The sequence below is a fragment of the Adiantum capillus-veneris genome, chromosome 13 (assembly GCF_014529385.1).
Source record: "Adiantum capillus-veneris isolate H3 chromosome 13, ASM1452938v2, whole genome shotgun sequence".
Taxonomy (NCBI): domain Eukaryota; kingdom Viridiplantae; phylum Streptophyta; class Polypodiopsida; order Polypodiales; family Pteridaceae; genus Adiantum; species Adiantum capillus-veneris.
Genome location: NC_140943.1, coordinates 148419741 through 148435547, shown reverse-complemented (window position 1 = coordinate 148435547; position 15807 = coordinate 148419741). Strand labels below are relative to the sequence as shown.

The window sequence follows — 15807 nt, the reverse complement described above, 5'->3', positions numbered from 1 at the left end:
AAAGTAGGTATTGATCTCCTGATCCATTGCGGTGTGGTGTTAAACACCATAACCTTTGTTTTACCTAGGTTTACACCCAGGCCACTATCCTCTGCAAAACTGCGTAGTGCGTCCAGATGTCGTTGCATACCTTCTGGTGAGTCAGATATCAGTACAATATCATCAGCATAAAGCAACAATGGGATCCACGTCCCTGCCAGCAGGGCACCCCTGTCACCCTTTCTGTCAATGTAATCAGACAGCTCATCCACATACATACCGAATAGAGTAGGAGACAATGGGCAACCTTGTTTCACTCCAATAGTAGAGTGAACTAAATCAGATACCCCTTCTGGAGTGCGTACATGTCCCACCACTGATTTGTACAAAGCCATTATCCCCCAAATTACCTCTATGGGCACCCCCATCTCTTGCAGTCTGCCCATCAATCGAGCCCTTGGTACCATGTCAAATGCTTTGCGAAAATCCACAAAGCTACAATAGATCCGTCTCCCATGTGCTTTGCCCTCCTCAATGATGGCCCTGAGTGTCAGAATATGATCAAGAGTGGAGAAACCCCTCCTGAAGCCGGCCTGACCCTTGCTCGTACACCCTCGCCGTCTGCCCAGCTACTCAGGTGTTGCTCCAGAATAGATGCATACAGTCGTGCCAATGAGTGTCCAACCATAATAGTGCGGTAATTCCCAGGCTCTGTAGGGTCACCAGCCTTGAAGATGGGCACAATATTAGACAACCTCCAGGTCTCAGGTAATCCCTCACACATGGCACGATTGAACAACACTGCGAGAACCTCCATCAGCATATCCTTGGCATGTATAAAGTGCTCCGCTACTAGACCGTCATGATCATATGCCTTCCCGGTCCTCATCGTGTCGATGGCCCTTCGTACCATCTCAGGCGTAAAGAAAGTGCTCGTAGTTGGGCAAGGCTTGGTAGGGTCTGGAAGGGGTTCTTGTCCCGGAACCGTATATAATGATGTCGCATATTGGCCCCACACATCAGGTCAAGTAATCACTGGGGGAGGAGAGTGCTCATGGAAGAGTCCCCATGCCTCTCCGGAGTCCCTACTCAAGAACATCTGATATAAGTCTCGCTCCATCTGAGCTAGGTAAGCTCGCTTCTTCCGTCGCACAAGGCGTCGGAAAGCAATCCGAGACTGTTTGTAAGTGATGACTCCTAACTGAAGATCCCTCTGAAGCTGTGCCCTCATCTCTCTGCATTCCTCATCATACCAACTATTCTGTGGCATGCTCCCAGCATGTCGTCTCTTACCCGGCTGAGTGTTTGGATATGCCACTGATACAGCCCCATGCAGTGTCTCAGTCAGTATATTGGTGCACTCCTCCACTGAGAGGCCTGTACCATTTCTGCCAGCTGTGCCTTCCAATAGACGGTCCCAGATCTCCTCTGTATAAACGAAATCAGTCTCTGGTGTAAATGTATAGCGGGTGTGTGGCCTGCCTCCTGGTGTCTGGGTTGTACTATACTGAAATTTAACGGACAGTGTCAATAGAGCATGATCTACTGCTATGCCCACTGGCCTGGCTCCCACTGTGAAATCCTGAATGCAGGGGATAAAGCTCGGTTGTGTCATAACATAATCTACTGTACTGGCCCCATGTCTATGTGGAAAGCATGTGAAACCGGCTACCGCATCCAGCTCTCGAAGCACCTCATTTGAGGTGTCGTAGAAGACTGTCTGCGAGTTGTCCGTTCGGGCACTGAAGTCCCCTAGGAGAATGATATCACCATCCCTTGAAAACTCCCAAATGTCATCATCTAGGATAGAGAATGGCGACTGCCCTCTGGATGCGGCATACATTGATGTAATGGGAGGAAAGTAACATATGGCAATATATAGGAATCGACCTGTGTCGGCTCTCAGTCTCACCCACATATATCTAGCATGATCATCTCTTCGTACAATATGCAGTAATGGTTGTAGTTCCTCTCTGAATAGCACTGATACTCCTCGTGAACCTCTACTCCCGTGCTCAGATCTCGCATTTGTCCTGTGAGTTGTTTCCCATCTGTATCCCACCACATGTGGCATTACCTGTCCAGGGGCCTGATGAGTCACTAAGAAGAACACAATATCCTTGTCTTTGAAACTCTCCTCAAATGCACCCACGTCCAACCTCATAGACCCATTACAGTTCCAGGTAGCCATCTTCAGTGTGGTCGTAGCCATCTTCAGTGTGGTCCCATAGGTCTCGCACCGTCATGCAGTACGCCGCTCTAAAATCACCACCCGTCCATCTCTGTAGAAGGCTATCTTTCCCTTCTCCCTTGCCGCTGTAATCTCTGGCATTACCTCTCTCATATGTGCGAGCTGTGAGAGGGTCAGGGCATCACCGAGGAAAATAACTGTCTTTTTGAGAGTAGGCCTCTTCCTCAAGAATTCCTTCTTCTCTTCCGACGAGGGGAAGCGTAGTATGAGAGCTCTCCCCTTTGAAGACTCTCCCGGGCCATCACTTTTCTTACCTACCCTCCATGCATTTGTGTGCAAAAGCTTTTCCATCCCCATCATGGATGTAAGGCTTGTGACCTCTTTCTCCACGTTGTTTATCTCCTTGAGACCGGTCACTCTCACATGCAGTGCTCGCATCCGCCTTCTTTGTTCCTCTTCGAGAGTCATGTTAATAAGCGTCGGTGTACAAGGAGTTTCTTGACCTTTCCCTTTCTTGGCGACCTCCATCCATTTTTCAGCCTCGTCCGCCTTTTCCTGTGTCCTTGTTATCATCTCCGCCCATGAAGATGTCTTTGCCACACTCAGTTTCTCTTCCTCTGTGATCAACCTTACTTGTTCCTTAATTTCCTTGATTTCATCAATTACCGAGGGTTGAAATTCGCCTTCCTCTAGTCCATTGCTTACTCTATCAGCAAGCTCCTGTTTAAGGGCTGAGACTTCTTTTTTGAGTACCCGTATCTCGGCGTTTGGGTTCTCATGTTTGAGGGTTGATACTTCTTCTTTGAGTGTCTGTATTTCTGCGTTAAGGCTCTCTTTCTCCTTCTTCCATTGTGCGCCTTCATTGAAGACCATCTGAAGGAGGTTGGCCTTCTCCTTCCACCATCCTTCCATCTCTGTTTTCCATTCCTTCATTTCCCTCTCCATCTGCGCCATCCGCTTATTGGTGAGCATGAAGGTTGCCTTTGCTCGCGGCTTGCAAACAGGTGAGACATTGACGGCTTCTGTGTCCATTGGCCAGATACGCACGTCCTCACATCAGCTCAAGACTGAGACTGACAGATTCAGAGGGACACCGGCAAATAACAGAATATGCCGCTTATGCCATCTAGAGCCAGAGACAGAAGTACATTACATATGTCATTGCATAGTATACTATGAGATACGAGGTCGTTTTCACTGTCTATTCAGAGAAGGGTTTGGGCCTCTATCTAGGGTCATGAGTTACGAGGATCAAATATGTCGGGCTTTATCTACTTGAGTTACACAAGCATAGAGGAACCTTACTGAGGAGAGGTGAAGAGAGACATCCCCAGAGACAGATCACAGATTTCTTTACACTAGATACTGTACACCCAGAAGAACAGACAGAGGAGCAACCAGTGACGGTGTAGAGGTCTACCCGCACTACTGGCATTCTCATAGACCGAGCATTGGAGCTAGGGAGATCTAGACGACCCCGAGGGAGGAGAGGAGCTACACAATTTCGAAGGAGGCTACGGCAAAGGATTCAAGCCATACTCTTTCGTCGTCCAGAGTGCAGATGAAGATGGATCTCTACTCCCCTCCCATATTGTCTTCACATTGTACTGCGTAGTTTAGGATCCCGCAGTATTTATATTTTGTTATCCTAGTTTAGTTTATTTTGTTAATCTGACTTTGTATCAGATACACCGCATTGTAACTTTTTGGTCTCATAGGTCACTTTGGCCTTTTGAAGACGTTAATATAACATTTCATTTCATTTCATTTCTCTCTCTCTCTCTCTCTCTCTCTCTCTCTCTCTCTCTCTCTCTCTCTCTCTCTCTCTTATTGCATCTCATGTGGTGTAACTTTGAGTCTCATAGGTCATTTTGAGTTTTGAAGTCGTTAATATAGCATTTCATTTAATTTCATCTCTCTCTCTCTCTCTCTCTCTCTCTCTCTCTCTCTCTCTCTCTGGATGGAGATGTCATTCTACCTTTGGATGACATACACACCATGTACATTTGATTTGTCTCATAGGCCGATTTCGGCCTGACATAGACGTTAAAAATCTTTCTTTCTTTCTTTCTTCTTTCTCTTTGTGGATGGAGATGTCATTCTACCTTTGGATTTCAATGCTAGGACAACACACCTTTAGGCATCCTTCTTTGACACTTCTTAGGAGATGTTGAGAGAGCTAGACTCCAAAGAGATTGGGCTCTCAAGGACCTCAGAGGATGCTCAAGAGTTTACAGAGTATATGAGATACCTAATTGAGATGGGCAGACCACATGGGTTGGCCATTTTGAATGGCCTTAATAGGTATTTCTCTTCAGATAGCTTCACTTGCTTCCGTCATAGACATGGTTCTAGCATTGTGGATTATGTTTTGGCTTCTACATCACTTTATGATTCATTCATGATTTCTCAGTCTCGCTCTGACATGGAGTGGTTATTGATCATGGTCATGTATCTTTTGCATTAAATTTTACTTATACTATCGGTGGCTTTCATCATGAAGCACGTTGCCATCTAAGATATCACTTTTGTATAGTCTTCTAGTTGGGAAAATCCCGCTAGATCGCTGTAAGAGTTGATGCAGATATTGACAAAGATGATACATACCGTGGCCGCCACAACTTTTCCCCACTCTCAGCTTAATGAGAGTCCACTGTCTGGCAGCATGCCTCACAATAGTTGGTATGATGATGAGTGTTGAGAGATGAGAGCCCAAATATAGAGAGACGAGGCTTTGGGAGACATCACACATTGGCAGTAACACATACTCTTCCGACACGATATACGACAAAAGAAGAGAGCTTAATTAGCTTAGCTTGAGAGGGATATTTAGCAGATTCTCTTGAGCCAAGACTCCTCTAGGGAGGCTTGGTGACTCTTTAGACACCCTCTATAATGATTACTTGTACAGAGACATGGACACAACATGCATCCTCTCTATACAAAGTAGCAGAGCAATTACCGTTGCCAAATCTGTTGGAGCTGTGTATTCAATAGTACAATGCAGTGGGTCAGGAGATTAACACTTACTTTTACATATAGACAGGAGATAATGGAGTATGTAGAGTCCTAATCTTGGTGCTTTATTCTGTGGACCTACTTTCTCTAAGAGAGATGTTGTAGAGGCGAGATCGACGAGGGGATATGCAGCACTACGAGGACTAGAGAGGATATGTTCACAGGTGGAGATTCAGGGACCTCACATTACTTGACACTCTGGTCACTTCTAAAATGCTTTATGGAGTGCAGAAATGGGAGCCTAGCCTAGATCATTATAGTAGATCAGGGCGCACATTTGATGGATGGAGATCCATGGAGAGACTGGTTGTATCCGTGATCTCTAGGCTGATTGAGGTGAAACCCTTAGTGCCACATGAGATTATGAGAGCTGAGATGAGTGCACCACCTATTGTAGTGCAGGCTCTTGCCAAATCAGGGTCTTTTCATTCATAGCACATGGGAGCTGCCATGCGACAGATGCATGACTAGCGCTTGAGCCATCTTGACAATTGGTTAGTGAGGGTGATACTTCATGTTGGCTTGCACAGATATCGTCTTGGTTTGAGCTACATGGATTTAGTGTGGGCGGGCTCTCCCTATTTCTTGGATGCACTGTCCCTCACTCTTACACATTCAAAGATTAGCAAGATTATCAGACATGATCTCATTCAGCTCGATTCTACTAGGACTTGGCTGGCTCTGTCACATGAGTTGGGAACGAAGATGGCTTTTTATGGAGATCTTCTCCGCATGACAGATGATGGGTTTATCTCACGCCTCAGGTATTTGGACACCCACTTATCTCATAGCATTAGATGTGCTGTTGGTTAGCTAGGCATCTCATCTCACCAGCTGGAGATAGAGATTGGCCGATACATAGGTACACCCCCATAGGATAGATTATGAGAGGTTTGCCAGTGAGAGCGAGAGAAAAAAGAGCATTATGTTGGCCAGTGCACAACATACTGTAAGATCTGTGGGCTGTTTTCATTGCTTATTCAAAGAGGGATTTGGCCCCTTATCCGACATCATGGATTACTGTGATCAGAAATGCCTAGGTCCCTTCTTGCCGGAGATCTGTAGACTTCGAGAGACTATGCTAAGGAACAGAGGACTTACACATAGAGGTCGCTTCTATGTGTGTCTGCTAATGCAAAAGAGGGTGAAGAAAGTGTTCCTGCTGGGACGAAACTCGCCGACGAATCCAAGGAGCCCTGATAACACCTGACGAGGAGAGGACGAACAAGAGGACAAATAGGAGGGGATGGGGACGATAGTGATGGGATGGGGAAGGGGAGGCATTTGGAGCAGGAAGGGGTGTGGGAAAGGGGGACCCGCGGGGCGGGGGGGTGGATGGCAAGGGAGGGAGGTGAGGGCGAACGCAACAGCAGCGAGCGAGCCAGGAATGTCACTTATGAAAATTGGCTAAAATATCGTGACTTCTATTCAAAGTTTACATGCCAGTTATGTGACAATTGTCTTCTGTCTTATGTTACTAAGAGTCCTTGATTAGCATTATATACATATAACAAGTCACACAGATACACACACATACATGTTAAACATAAATCTTGTTTAGTACTTAATGCATTTTATGGTTCAAGGTTGTTGTTTTGTACCGTTTAACTTTTTTTTTTTCGTGCTTTACGGATTGTATTTAACGTATCTATCTACCTTGTAAAGGCCCGTGGCTGAAAAACAACACGTACAAAATGCTAGCGATGCTAATGTAGGCTAGTGTCTACTTCTTGGGTTCATATTGTGTAGGCCAATGCCACAAAAAGGGGGTGCCACGTCAACAGGGCCGTAAGAATCGCCACGTCATCACTGGTTCGGTCTTTTGCGAACAGATTGCCCCATCCTCATTTGTGACATATCCCCCCTTAAAATGAGAGTAATCGCCCTTGATTACATCTACAAAATCTAGGTGCATAGTCTTGGTCGTTCTTCTTGTGCACTTTTCCGGTGTATGAGGAGAGCGGCCGGGAGTGCCCTACCCGACTCCTAAAACAAAACAAAAATTACACCTACAAAACAAATGGAGACAATAAAATTGCTTGGTAGACACATGGTTGCTCGTTGTTGCTACCTCGTGTTGCTCCCTCCCCCCGTTCTTGAAGGTCTTGTCCTTCTTTCTCTTTGTTTTGTTGTTACCTTCGTTGTTGTCGACCCATTGTCCTCTTCCTTCATAGCAGCAGACACAGATGGAGGCTCCTACTCTGCTCGAGAGGGACTGAGATGAAGCCCCCTCGCCTGGCTTTGTAGAGCCCACCATCCGGCTTGCTCTATCGCGGATGGAGCAAGCGAGCCTTGCTGGAGCACCTACGAGCCACCTCTGTCATCTGCAAGATTATTGGCAGTTGCCTAGCAAGGCGAGTTGTGCGACCTCCTCCAACCCGCCTTTTTGCGGAGGTGGGAAAGATGATGGACATACAGCTTCTCGGGCAAGGCTACTACCAGATAGAGTTTGAGACTCTCGAGATGGCTTCCAAGGGCATTTCGATGAGCTCACTGGCTATCCAAGAAGTTAGGGCTCATATCCATCAGTGGCGCCATGGTTGTGGGGATGTCAGTTGCATATCTAACCCTATGTGCATGTGGACAAGTTGTTCCTATTGCTAGGGTTTAGGTAGCCTAGGAAGTGTTCTGGCAACCTTGTGAGCCTGTACGCGGGCTGTGCATGTCTAGGCACTTAGAGTAGTTGCATACCCTCTGATTACACGACCCATAGCATGAGCATGTACCACCACACGACCCAGTTTTGCGATTGCATATGAAACACCTCTTATAAGGTCATTTATTCAATAAGTGACTTTATTATTAATCATTTCCAGAATCGTGCAATGTTCATGATGATTGCTCGACCCAGCTTGAGACATCTATATAAGGAGGGCCAGGGCGCCAGTAGAGAGTAGAAGAAGCAGAACGACACAAGGAGGTCGGCTATCTGTTACACCTCAAACATCCTAGCGTTTTCAGCAAGGAGAACCAGCCTTCTCATTTTTCAGCCCTCAGCCTCGCGAGAACCCGCAGCATCCATTGCAGATCCTCGCCATCACCACCCTAGCACCCATCTCAGCCTGTCGTTTTCATTTTTCAGCAGACACCAGCCAACGTTTTGCAGATTTAGCCAGATGAGCGAGCGTTTTTTGTTTTCAGACACCAGCAGTCAGCGTTTTTGCATTCTCATCCCTGGCAGGCCTCGGCGGTTGCAAATCAGCCTTGTAGAACCGCCACAGTAGCAGATCCACCGCAGAAGTACCTAGCATTTTCAGATTTCAGCCTTGACGTCGTTGTCGTTGTCGACACCATCATCGTCGTTGAGATCGTCATCATCATCGTTGTCGTCGTCCACATCGTCATCATCATCGTCGTCGTCGTCGACATTGTCGTTGTCAAGTACCACAACATCTAGAAGCACGGTACCATACTTTGTGCAATCTAAAGCAAATACCTCTCTAGCAATAGAGAGGGGGGCCCTTGGAGGGGGGGGGGTTTGGGACCCATGTGGTGTTGTCTCTTCTCTCTCTCTCTTGCACTCTCACTCAGTTTGCATCCCACTCTCTTGTTTTGGTCATTGCACATTCTCTCACTAAGTCAAGGCAGGCTCTCCCTTCCCGTCAGTAAAAAGAACCTTGAGCACCGAGTGATCACTCATCTTGAGCCATACACCAACATTCACTTCCGTTGCACATTACATCGGATGTTCTTGTCAAGGAAGTAGATATGCCCATAACAGTTTGCTTCCCCGGTGTGAGGCGAGAGTACGTCCTGCTTCTATCTAGGATTGGCTTTGAGATTGGGGCTGTCTTGGAAACTCCGCGCACGGTAGCTTTAGTTGCTGCCAAGGTCGCACGCATATCTACATTACGCGTTTTGGTTCCAGAGGAGATCTTGAGCCGCGTACCACTTTTAGCCTCCCAAGTTGCTCAAGCACAGCAGACTTAGACCCCAGGCGGGTGCACACGCTGGCACTTCGTAAGAGACGGGTGACCAGTCAGCTAATGGTTGCCAGGAGGTTCACAACCGCTGCCATCAGGGACAGACTTACCGCACACCTCCCCCTCCCCCCCCCCCCCCCCCCCCCTTGGCTGACCCACAATAGGCTAGCAGTATCGAGTTCCCATAGGGCCCTCTATATCAAGATATTCTTGAGGAGCCTCCTGCCACCTTAGCCTCGCCACCACGAGTTCGCCCACCCCCAATCTCGCCCATTGACCCCTTAACCTCATCTCCAGACCATTCCCGCACTCCACCTTCAGCTCAAGAGACTAACACTCCTCAGCAATTCAATGATCTCTTGGCAATTTGGCAATGCTTTCGCTACGAGTTAGTTGGCTCGGGAGGGACAGCCCTACCTGAGGACGCCACTTCTTGTGCAGGCTAACCAGCTTTGACATTCATTGATGATGGGATTTTTTTGGTTACGACTTCACGCGGTTTCTTTGCAATTAATCCCTTGACCTCGAGGCATCTTGATTTAGAGTACATGTTCTCTTTTTGGCTGCAAGAGGTTTCGAGGCTTTGTATACAGCGGTTGGTCTTTCCTTCTCGTTGTGGCTCCAGGTCCATGCTCTTGAGTTCTCACACCACACAAGGGGTTTGCGAGTGGTAGACTCGATCTAGACACTTTGACCGCTAGCCAAGTTCAGCCTGATGCCACTTGATGCAGTTGGATGTAGACACATTGGTATGCTTCTTTGCCGACACTCAGAGCGTTCCATGTTATGTATTTGTACATGAGGATTCTTGGACAAAGGATACAGCCCTAGGATTGACATAACATCTCAAAAACTTGGTTCTGTAGCATACTCCTCTACCATAGAGGTACGAGAGAACCTATGTAGGATTTCGGATGTATGGAAGCATGCAAGCTTTGTACGGCCCTCAAATAACCTCTCTTTCTCTCAATCAAACTGCAGAGTAGGGGATGTGAATCTTTCTAGGATAGATCGTTTTAACGCTAGTGACCACCATTGTGACATTGGAGAATCAGTCTGCATTTTGGCAGGGACTACTTTTTTCGATCATTCGCCAGTGTCATGCTACGCATTTTTATTGGATACAGATCACCATTGTGACATTGGAGGATCAGTTTGCATTTTGGTAGAGGCTACTTTTTCCGATCATTCTCCACTGTCATGCTACGCATCTTTATTGGATATAAAGCTCAGAGAGTAAGTTGCGGCGCTTTGGACAAACTGTCTGGACACGTAGGAGGACCCTTTTGCTAGAGCAGCCAGTGGCCTTGTAGAGCTTAGTCATTTCTTCCTCCAAGAGTCTACGGCTTGCTTGGCTGCAGCCAAGGAGGAGAAGCGACTCCGACAGGACATTGCCTCCATACAGCGTATGTAGGAGCGCCACCCAGGCAACCCTTGGATGGAGCAGATGCAATAAGCTCGGCACGAGTTGATCACCATCGAGGAGCAACGCCACGAGTTTGCCTCATAGTCAAGCTTCTTAGTGGACTCAAGTGGGCGACAGAGTTACCGATGAGTTTTTTGAGATTGTGGGTCATAGTAACAGGGAATGGCCATTTTCAGTTCCCCGTTCCCCGTTCCCATCCCAATTTCCCGTTCCGAATCCCCGTTCCGTGTTTCAAACGCGAGTACCCGAAACAAGGAATGGCATTTCATGCATGTCCGTGTTCCCCGTTCCTCGTTCCAAATTCCCGTTCTTGGTAACTATGTTGTGGGTTCCACCATGCGCACACTAGTGTTGGCCAACTGAGGAGGCCGGATGGGTCTATTGCTATAGAACCGAGGATATGCGCGCAGTTGCATTGACTTCTACCGTGAGTTGCTTTTAGCCAAAGCGTCGAGATGCATGCAGAGAGCAGGTGTGGGCACAAATGCTTTGTTTAGTCACTAAGGAGATGCGTGAGAGGCTTGAGAGCCCGTTCCAGCCAAATGAGCTACTGGAGGCCCTCAGGGCACTTCCTAGGGGTAGCTGCCCAAGGGAGGATGGTTTGACTCCCAACTTCTTGGAGTATTGGGAGGTGCTTGGTCGAGACCTTTGTGTGCTTACCAACACATTCTGCACATTGGGAAAATGCAGAGAGCATGAGTGAGGGATTGATCTATCTTATCCTCAAGGAGGGAGGCTCCTTGGACAAGATTTGGCAGTGGCGTCACATCACCATTCTGAACTCAGCTTACAAAATCTCTGCAAAGGCTCTGAGTTTGAGAATTCAGCTGCTACTTGATAGCATTATCCATATAACACAAACGGGCTTTGTCAAGGAGCGCAACATCCTTGACAACGTTCTCACCTGTTGGGAGGCGACTACCCTCGCATCTCTCCGAGGAGAGGATCTTGTGATACTCCTCGATTATGAGAAGGCATATGGCAAAGTTGATTGGGGTTTCCTTGAGGGCACTATGCGCCGGATGGGTTTTTATAGATCCATGGATTAGGGGAGTGTCAGCTCCCTACAGGTGTGTACATAGTTAGGTGTTGTTGGCAGGGGGAAGAGGTGAACGCTTCATGCTCACACGTTTGGTCGACAAGGCTGCCCTCTTGACCGTTTCTTGTTCCTCTTCTATGTTGAGGCAATGAGGAAAGTTTTGACTTCGCAGGAGGTTGGTTTGCGTGGACTACAGCTGCCTATTAGGGGAGATGAGCTTTTGGACGTTGAGTTTGCTGATGACTCGGGCATATTTCTTGAGGGTCGGAAGCCCAATGTGCACATGTGTGAGCAGTCTCTTGAATTGTTATGTCATGCGTCGGCAGAGTTGTAGTGGCTTCTGGCTACTATGTGGTACATCACATCTTACTGGGTTTTCTCGAGCTTTTGCATTAGCCAGTTGAAAGGTTGTCAAGAAACTTTTGTGGTCAGGGCGAGACACACAGTCCGCTTGGACCAAAGATTCCTGGCAGATAATCACTTTACCTTACTCTCAAGGAGGGTTGGGGATCATCGACCCATCATGGCAAAGTAGAGCCCTCCTTGGGAAGCTTATGGTCAAAGGGCTTCTTCCAAGGGAGAAGCTTCGGAAGGAGTTATTGCTACATTGGATTCATGCCTGCTCGGGTGCCATAGACGGTTGGCCCATGGAGCCCCTCCACCCGTGGATTTTCTCAGAGATGCGTTGATTAGGTGTAAGTAGGAGATGGGAGGACTGCTTTGCTGCGAGCTTGCTTCGGTTATGGGAGCAGCTACAGAATGGCCTCTAGCACTACCTCACATACATTGAGGTCTGAGGAGCGTCTGAGGTAGCCACTTGTTTGGAACCCTATGGTCAACACTCAGCGAGGCCACATGGTTGGTAGCAGACCTCATGTCTCTTGGGGTCCCATGACAGAGTCCAGCGTGCACTTTTGGAGACTCGCTACAGTTTATTGGACTTTCTGAGGAGATTCAGAGCATTCAGCTGCGAGACATGAGGAGGGTGCAAAGCATGTGTCAGGATATTGCAGAGGCTATACCTGCTGAGTGACACCCCCCTCTTGAGCCGGCAGCTCCTTGCTGGATGTGGGCTTTCACGCGACTAGAGGTCCTCATTGCAGTTAGGGCTTGCTTAGACACAGGTTCTTGCATGTTCTTTGAGGTTCAGAGAGAGGGTCGCCTCCACAGAGTCACTAGAAGTGGCTGCATGTTGTTTTCAGTGGATCCGAGTTGTGGGCATCAGTTGGAGGACTTGTCATAGACCCGGACCCATCAGATCTTGAGTTAGGACACTGGTGTCTATGGGGTTGGGAAAGCCTCCCGTTGGTACGAGTGTTATCTGTGATTAGTACTATGTCTTGTGCGTCTCTATGACTAGTCCTCCTCTAGTCTCCCTCGATGTGTCCATAATGACCCAGTGCAGTTCCAAACGGCCGTATGCCTCTGCTAGTATAATGTCCCATTGGCCGCAACTTCCTATTTGACTGCCTTGCCAGCTATGATGTCTGAACCTCCGCTGTCTTGCTTATTTGGGGGACATGCATGACTCTTGGCGTGCATGTCCGTTTGTGCTATATCTGCATCTGTGTGAGGTCATCTTCAAGGAAGACGGGCTCTTCAGGCAGAGTGCATAGTATCACTTGCTTGTGCTTGAAAGCAGTCTTCTCTGCCAACCTTATGAAATAATTACTTTGGTCTGCCAAATGGATTTGACGAATGACTACACTCATAAGCAGACTTTCTCATGACCAACAACAACAATGGCAACCCTTATTTATTAGATAATTGTCCAAGTCGCATATAAAGTTTAGAGACCGTTTATTTGCGTACATTTATTTTCTTTCAAGCAATGAGTTACATCTTTGTCCCTATCAATTGTGGATATGATCTCTGCAGAAACTTTGCAATTCTAATTAAAGAATTTTTTTTTGCTTAGGCAATCATGCCACTAGCAATAAAGGAGTTGGGATCTACAGAGCCAACAAATAGGAGGAATGCAGCTTTCTGTGTGGGAGAGCTGTGCAAGAATGGTGGAGACACATCATTGAAGTATCCTCCATGCGTTTCTGATTATTTGTAAAAGGAGTTATTTGGTTGGAATCTAAGCACCCATTTTTGGAAGCATGATGTGGAAAACTCCATGTGGCAACTTTATCTCTGCATTAAAGTACCATGTTTATATTCCACATGGTTTGCATGTATACATCCATTTCATGTGCATCTATGAATGCACCGACTGGCTGATTTGCTGGTTCAGTTTGTCATTGGTAGAAAGATGGCTTGATTGACTGCATGCATTATAAGTAATTTCATATGTTTCTGGAGTATCTGTCAATTTCGTGCGTGCTGTTTGTCGTCATCCTTACACAACTTATTAGATATTATAATCGTATCCTTATGGCAATGAATCAGCTCTTTGGAGATAGCGAGTTAGATGATGCTGTTCGTGATAATGCAGCGGGTGCTGTTGCTCGTATGATAATGACACAGCCTCAGGCGGTGCCCCTGGCGCAGGTGGAGTCTTTTAGAATTGCTGGTTTTCTCTAATTCTTCTTCAGATTTTATTTTCAGAAGGTGTTACTTGTCAAAGTGATTAAGGCTAGGCTAGAAGTGCGCACTTTGTGTAGAGGGAATGCCCAACATCATGAGAGGGTCGCATTGTATTTGATCCTACCTGAGATGCTGGGTCCTGGGTTGTTGGAGCTGCCTGCTGTCTGGAGTCGTGGAGATGAAGAGAGAGACATTGAATTGTCTTCTGTGTTTTGATATACAGTTTTTATCCAGGTTTTACCAGTTTTTGTGTCTGCGTTACCTTTGAAGGAAGATCTTGGGGAATCAATGGCAGTATGCAGTTGCTTGTGCAATTTGCTTTCAAGTCAGCACTCGGAGGCAAGTGTTGTTTTGTTTTTTTTCCACCGTGGTAGTTCTTTTCCATTTAGGACGTCTGGCAGTGTGTGCATATGCAAGGTCTGGCAGTGTGTGCATATGCAAGGTCGTCAGATGTCTGAACCAACAGACTATTAACAGCGTCCTGGAAGTTGTTTTCTTGCTGCTCTATAGTTTCGTATGTAACACATATGTGGTCTCATTCCTGTACGTGACACTGTTTTCTTTTACTGCAGACTGTGCCACTGATACCACAAATTGTTCTCATTTTTGCGAAAGTTGCAGCATCAGAAAATGAAAATCCTGAAGTGAAGTCACTTGTTGGCAGAACAGCCAAACAGCTTTTATCCCACTATGGGTCTCAATTGCAAGTTGTCCTTGAAAGTCTTCCCCCAGATATCGCACCAGCACTAGCATCTCTCATGTCCTCAACTTGAACAAGAAACTTGTGTTTAGTAGGCCACAGATTGCAAGGAAAGGGTTTTGGCAGATTCGGTTTTTCCTTCCTCTGTAGAGAGTAGAAAATGTCGGGGAAAATGTTTTTGCCCCAGCGGTCCCTCTCTTCTTTTTTTCTTTTTTCTGTGTTTGGGGGGGTCACGCTTTGTAGTTAACCCCAGCAAAGGCATATAGTCAGCGGTTGTATAGAGCCAAGAGAGTATAGTTTTTGTTAGATACTCCTTGGATCTTCAGACACAGTCTTATTCTTCCTGCGAGGTAAGTAGTAATGCTTTGTTTGCTGGCGTTGCCTACTCCTTGCAAGGCTTTCTGACAAAATTCTCCGTCTCTTTTCTCTATTCAATAATTACAAAGCAGCATTTCATTCATATGGAGATAAATGTTTTTTCTTCAATCCTAATTGGTTCATTCAGTTCCAAAGCTGGCCAAAAACCCAACATTCGAGCGACTTATTGATATGCGGAAGTTAAGAAAACCCTTCACTGAATGTCTCATGATTTGGTCCACAGCTCGGTCAAGGTAATGGGAATGATACCGAGTGAAAGTGTGGGTAATTCGGGAAACAGCATTTGTTTGTTTGTGATGGCAAATGAGCCGTGTCTAAGCCAGCATAGACAACTTGAGGCTCGATTTTGGGAAGGATTTGAAAATTTGTCTTCTTTTGAGAACTAGAATAGAATTCTCCCTATTATTGGTATGGCATCAATCCTTTGTTGGACATCAATTGTAACTGTAGCAATTGCAGGTGATGGGCAACAATACAAACAGCCCTCGAAGTGTGCCTTCGTTGGGAAAGGCCCTCTCTCTCTCTCTCTCTCTCTCTCTCTCTCTCTCTCTCCCCCCCCCCCCCCCCCCCCAAACTCCTACACAGTTGCGTACTATGCCAAGTTCTACTATTTGATTGTTT

The 15807-nt window shown here is 46.8% G+C and overlaps 1 protein-coding gene across 4 annotated transcripts in view; it reads left to right on the top strand.

The window, feature by feature from the left end:
• The window catches only part of LOC147445060 (ARM repeat superfamily protein), a 178671-nt gene extending 163403 nt beyond the window's left edge, over window positions 1-15268 (top strand). For 2 of the 4 annotated variants that reach the window (XM_086527548.1, XM_086527549.1), the window contains 4 exons: window positions 13495-13607; window positions 13937-14072; window positions 14343-14447; window positions 14681-15268. In XM_086527548.1, the coding sequence (XP_086383674.1) occupies window positions 13495-13607; window positions 13937-14072; window positions 14343-14447; window positions 14681-14881 (555 nt within the window). In that variant the 3' untranslated portion in view covers window positions 14882-15268. Of the gene's footprint in view, window positions 1-13494; window positions 13608-13936; window positions 14073-14331; window positions 14448-14680 lie in introns of those variants that run through there. The other 2 variants (XR_015190076.1, XR_015190077.1) reach the window with 2 other exon arrangements.
• Window positions 15269-15807: the final 539 nt, after the last annotated feature.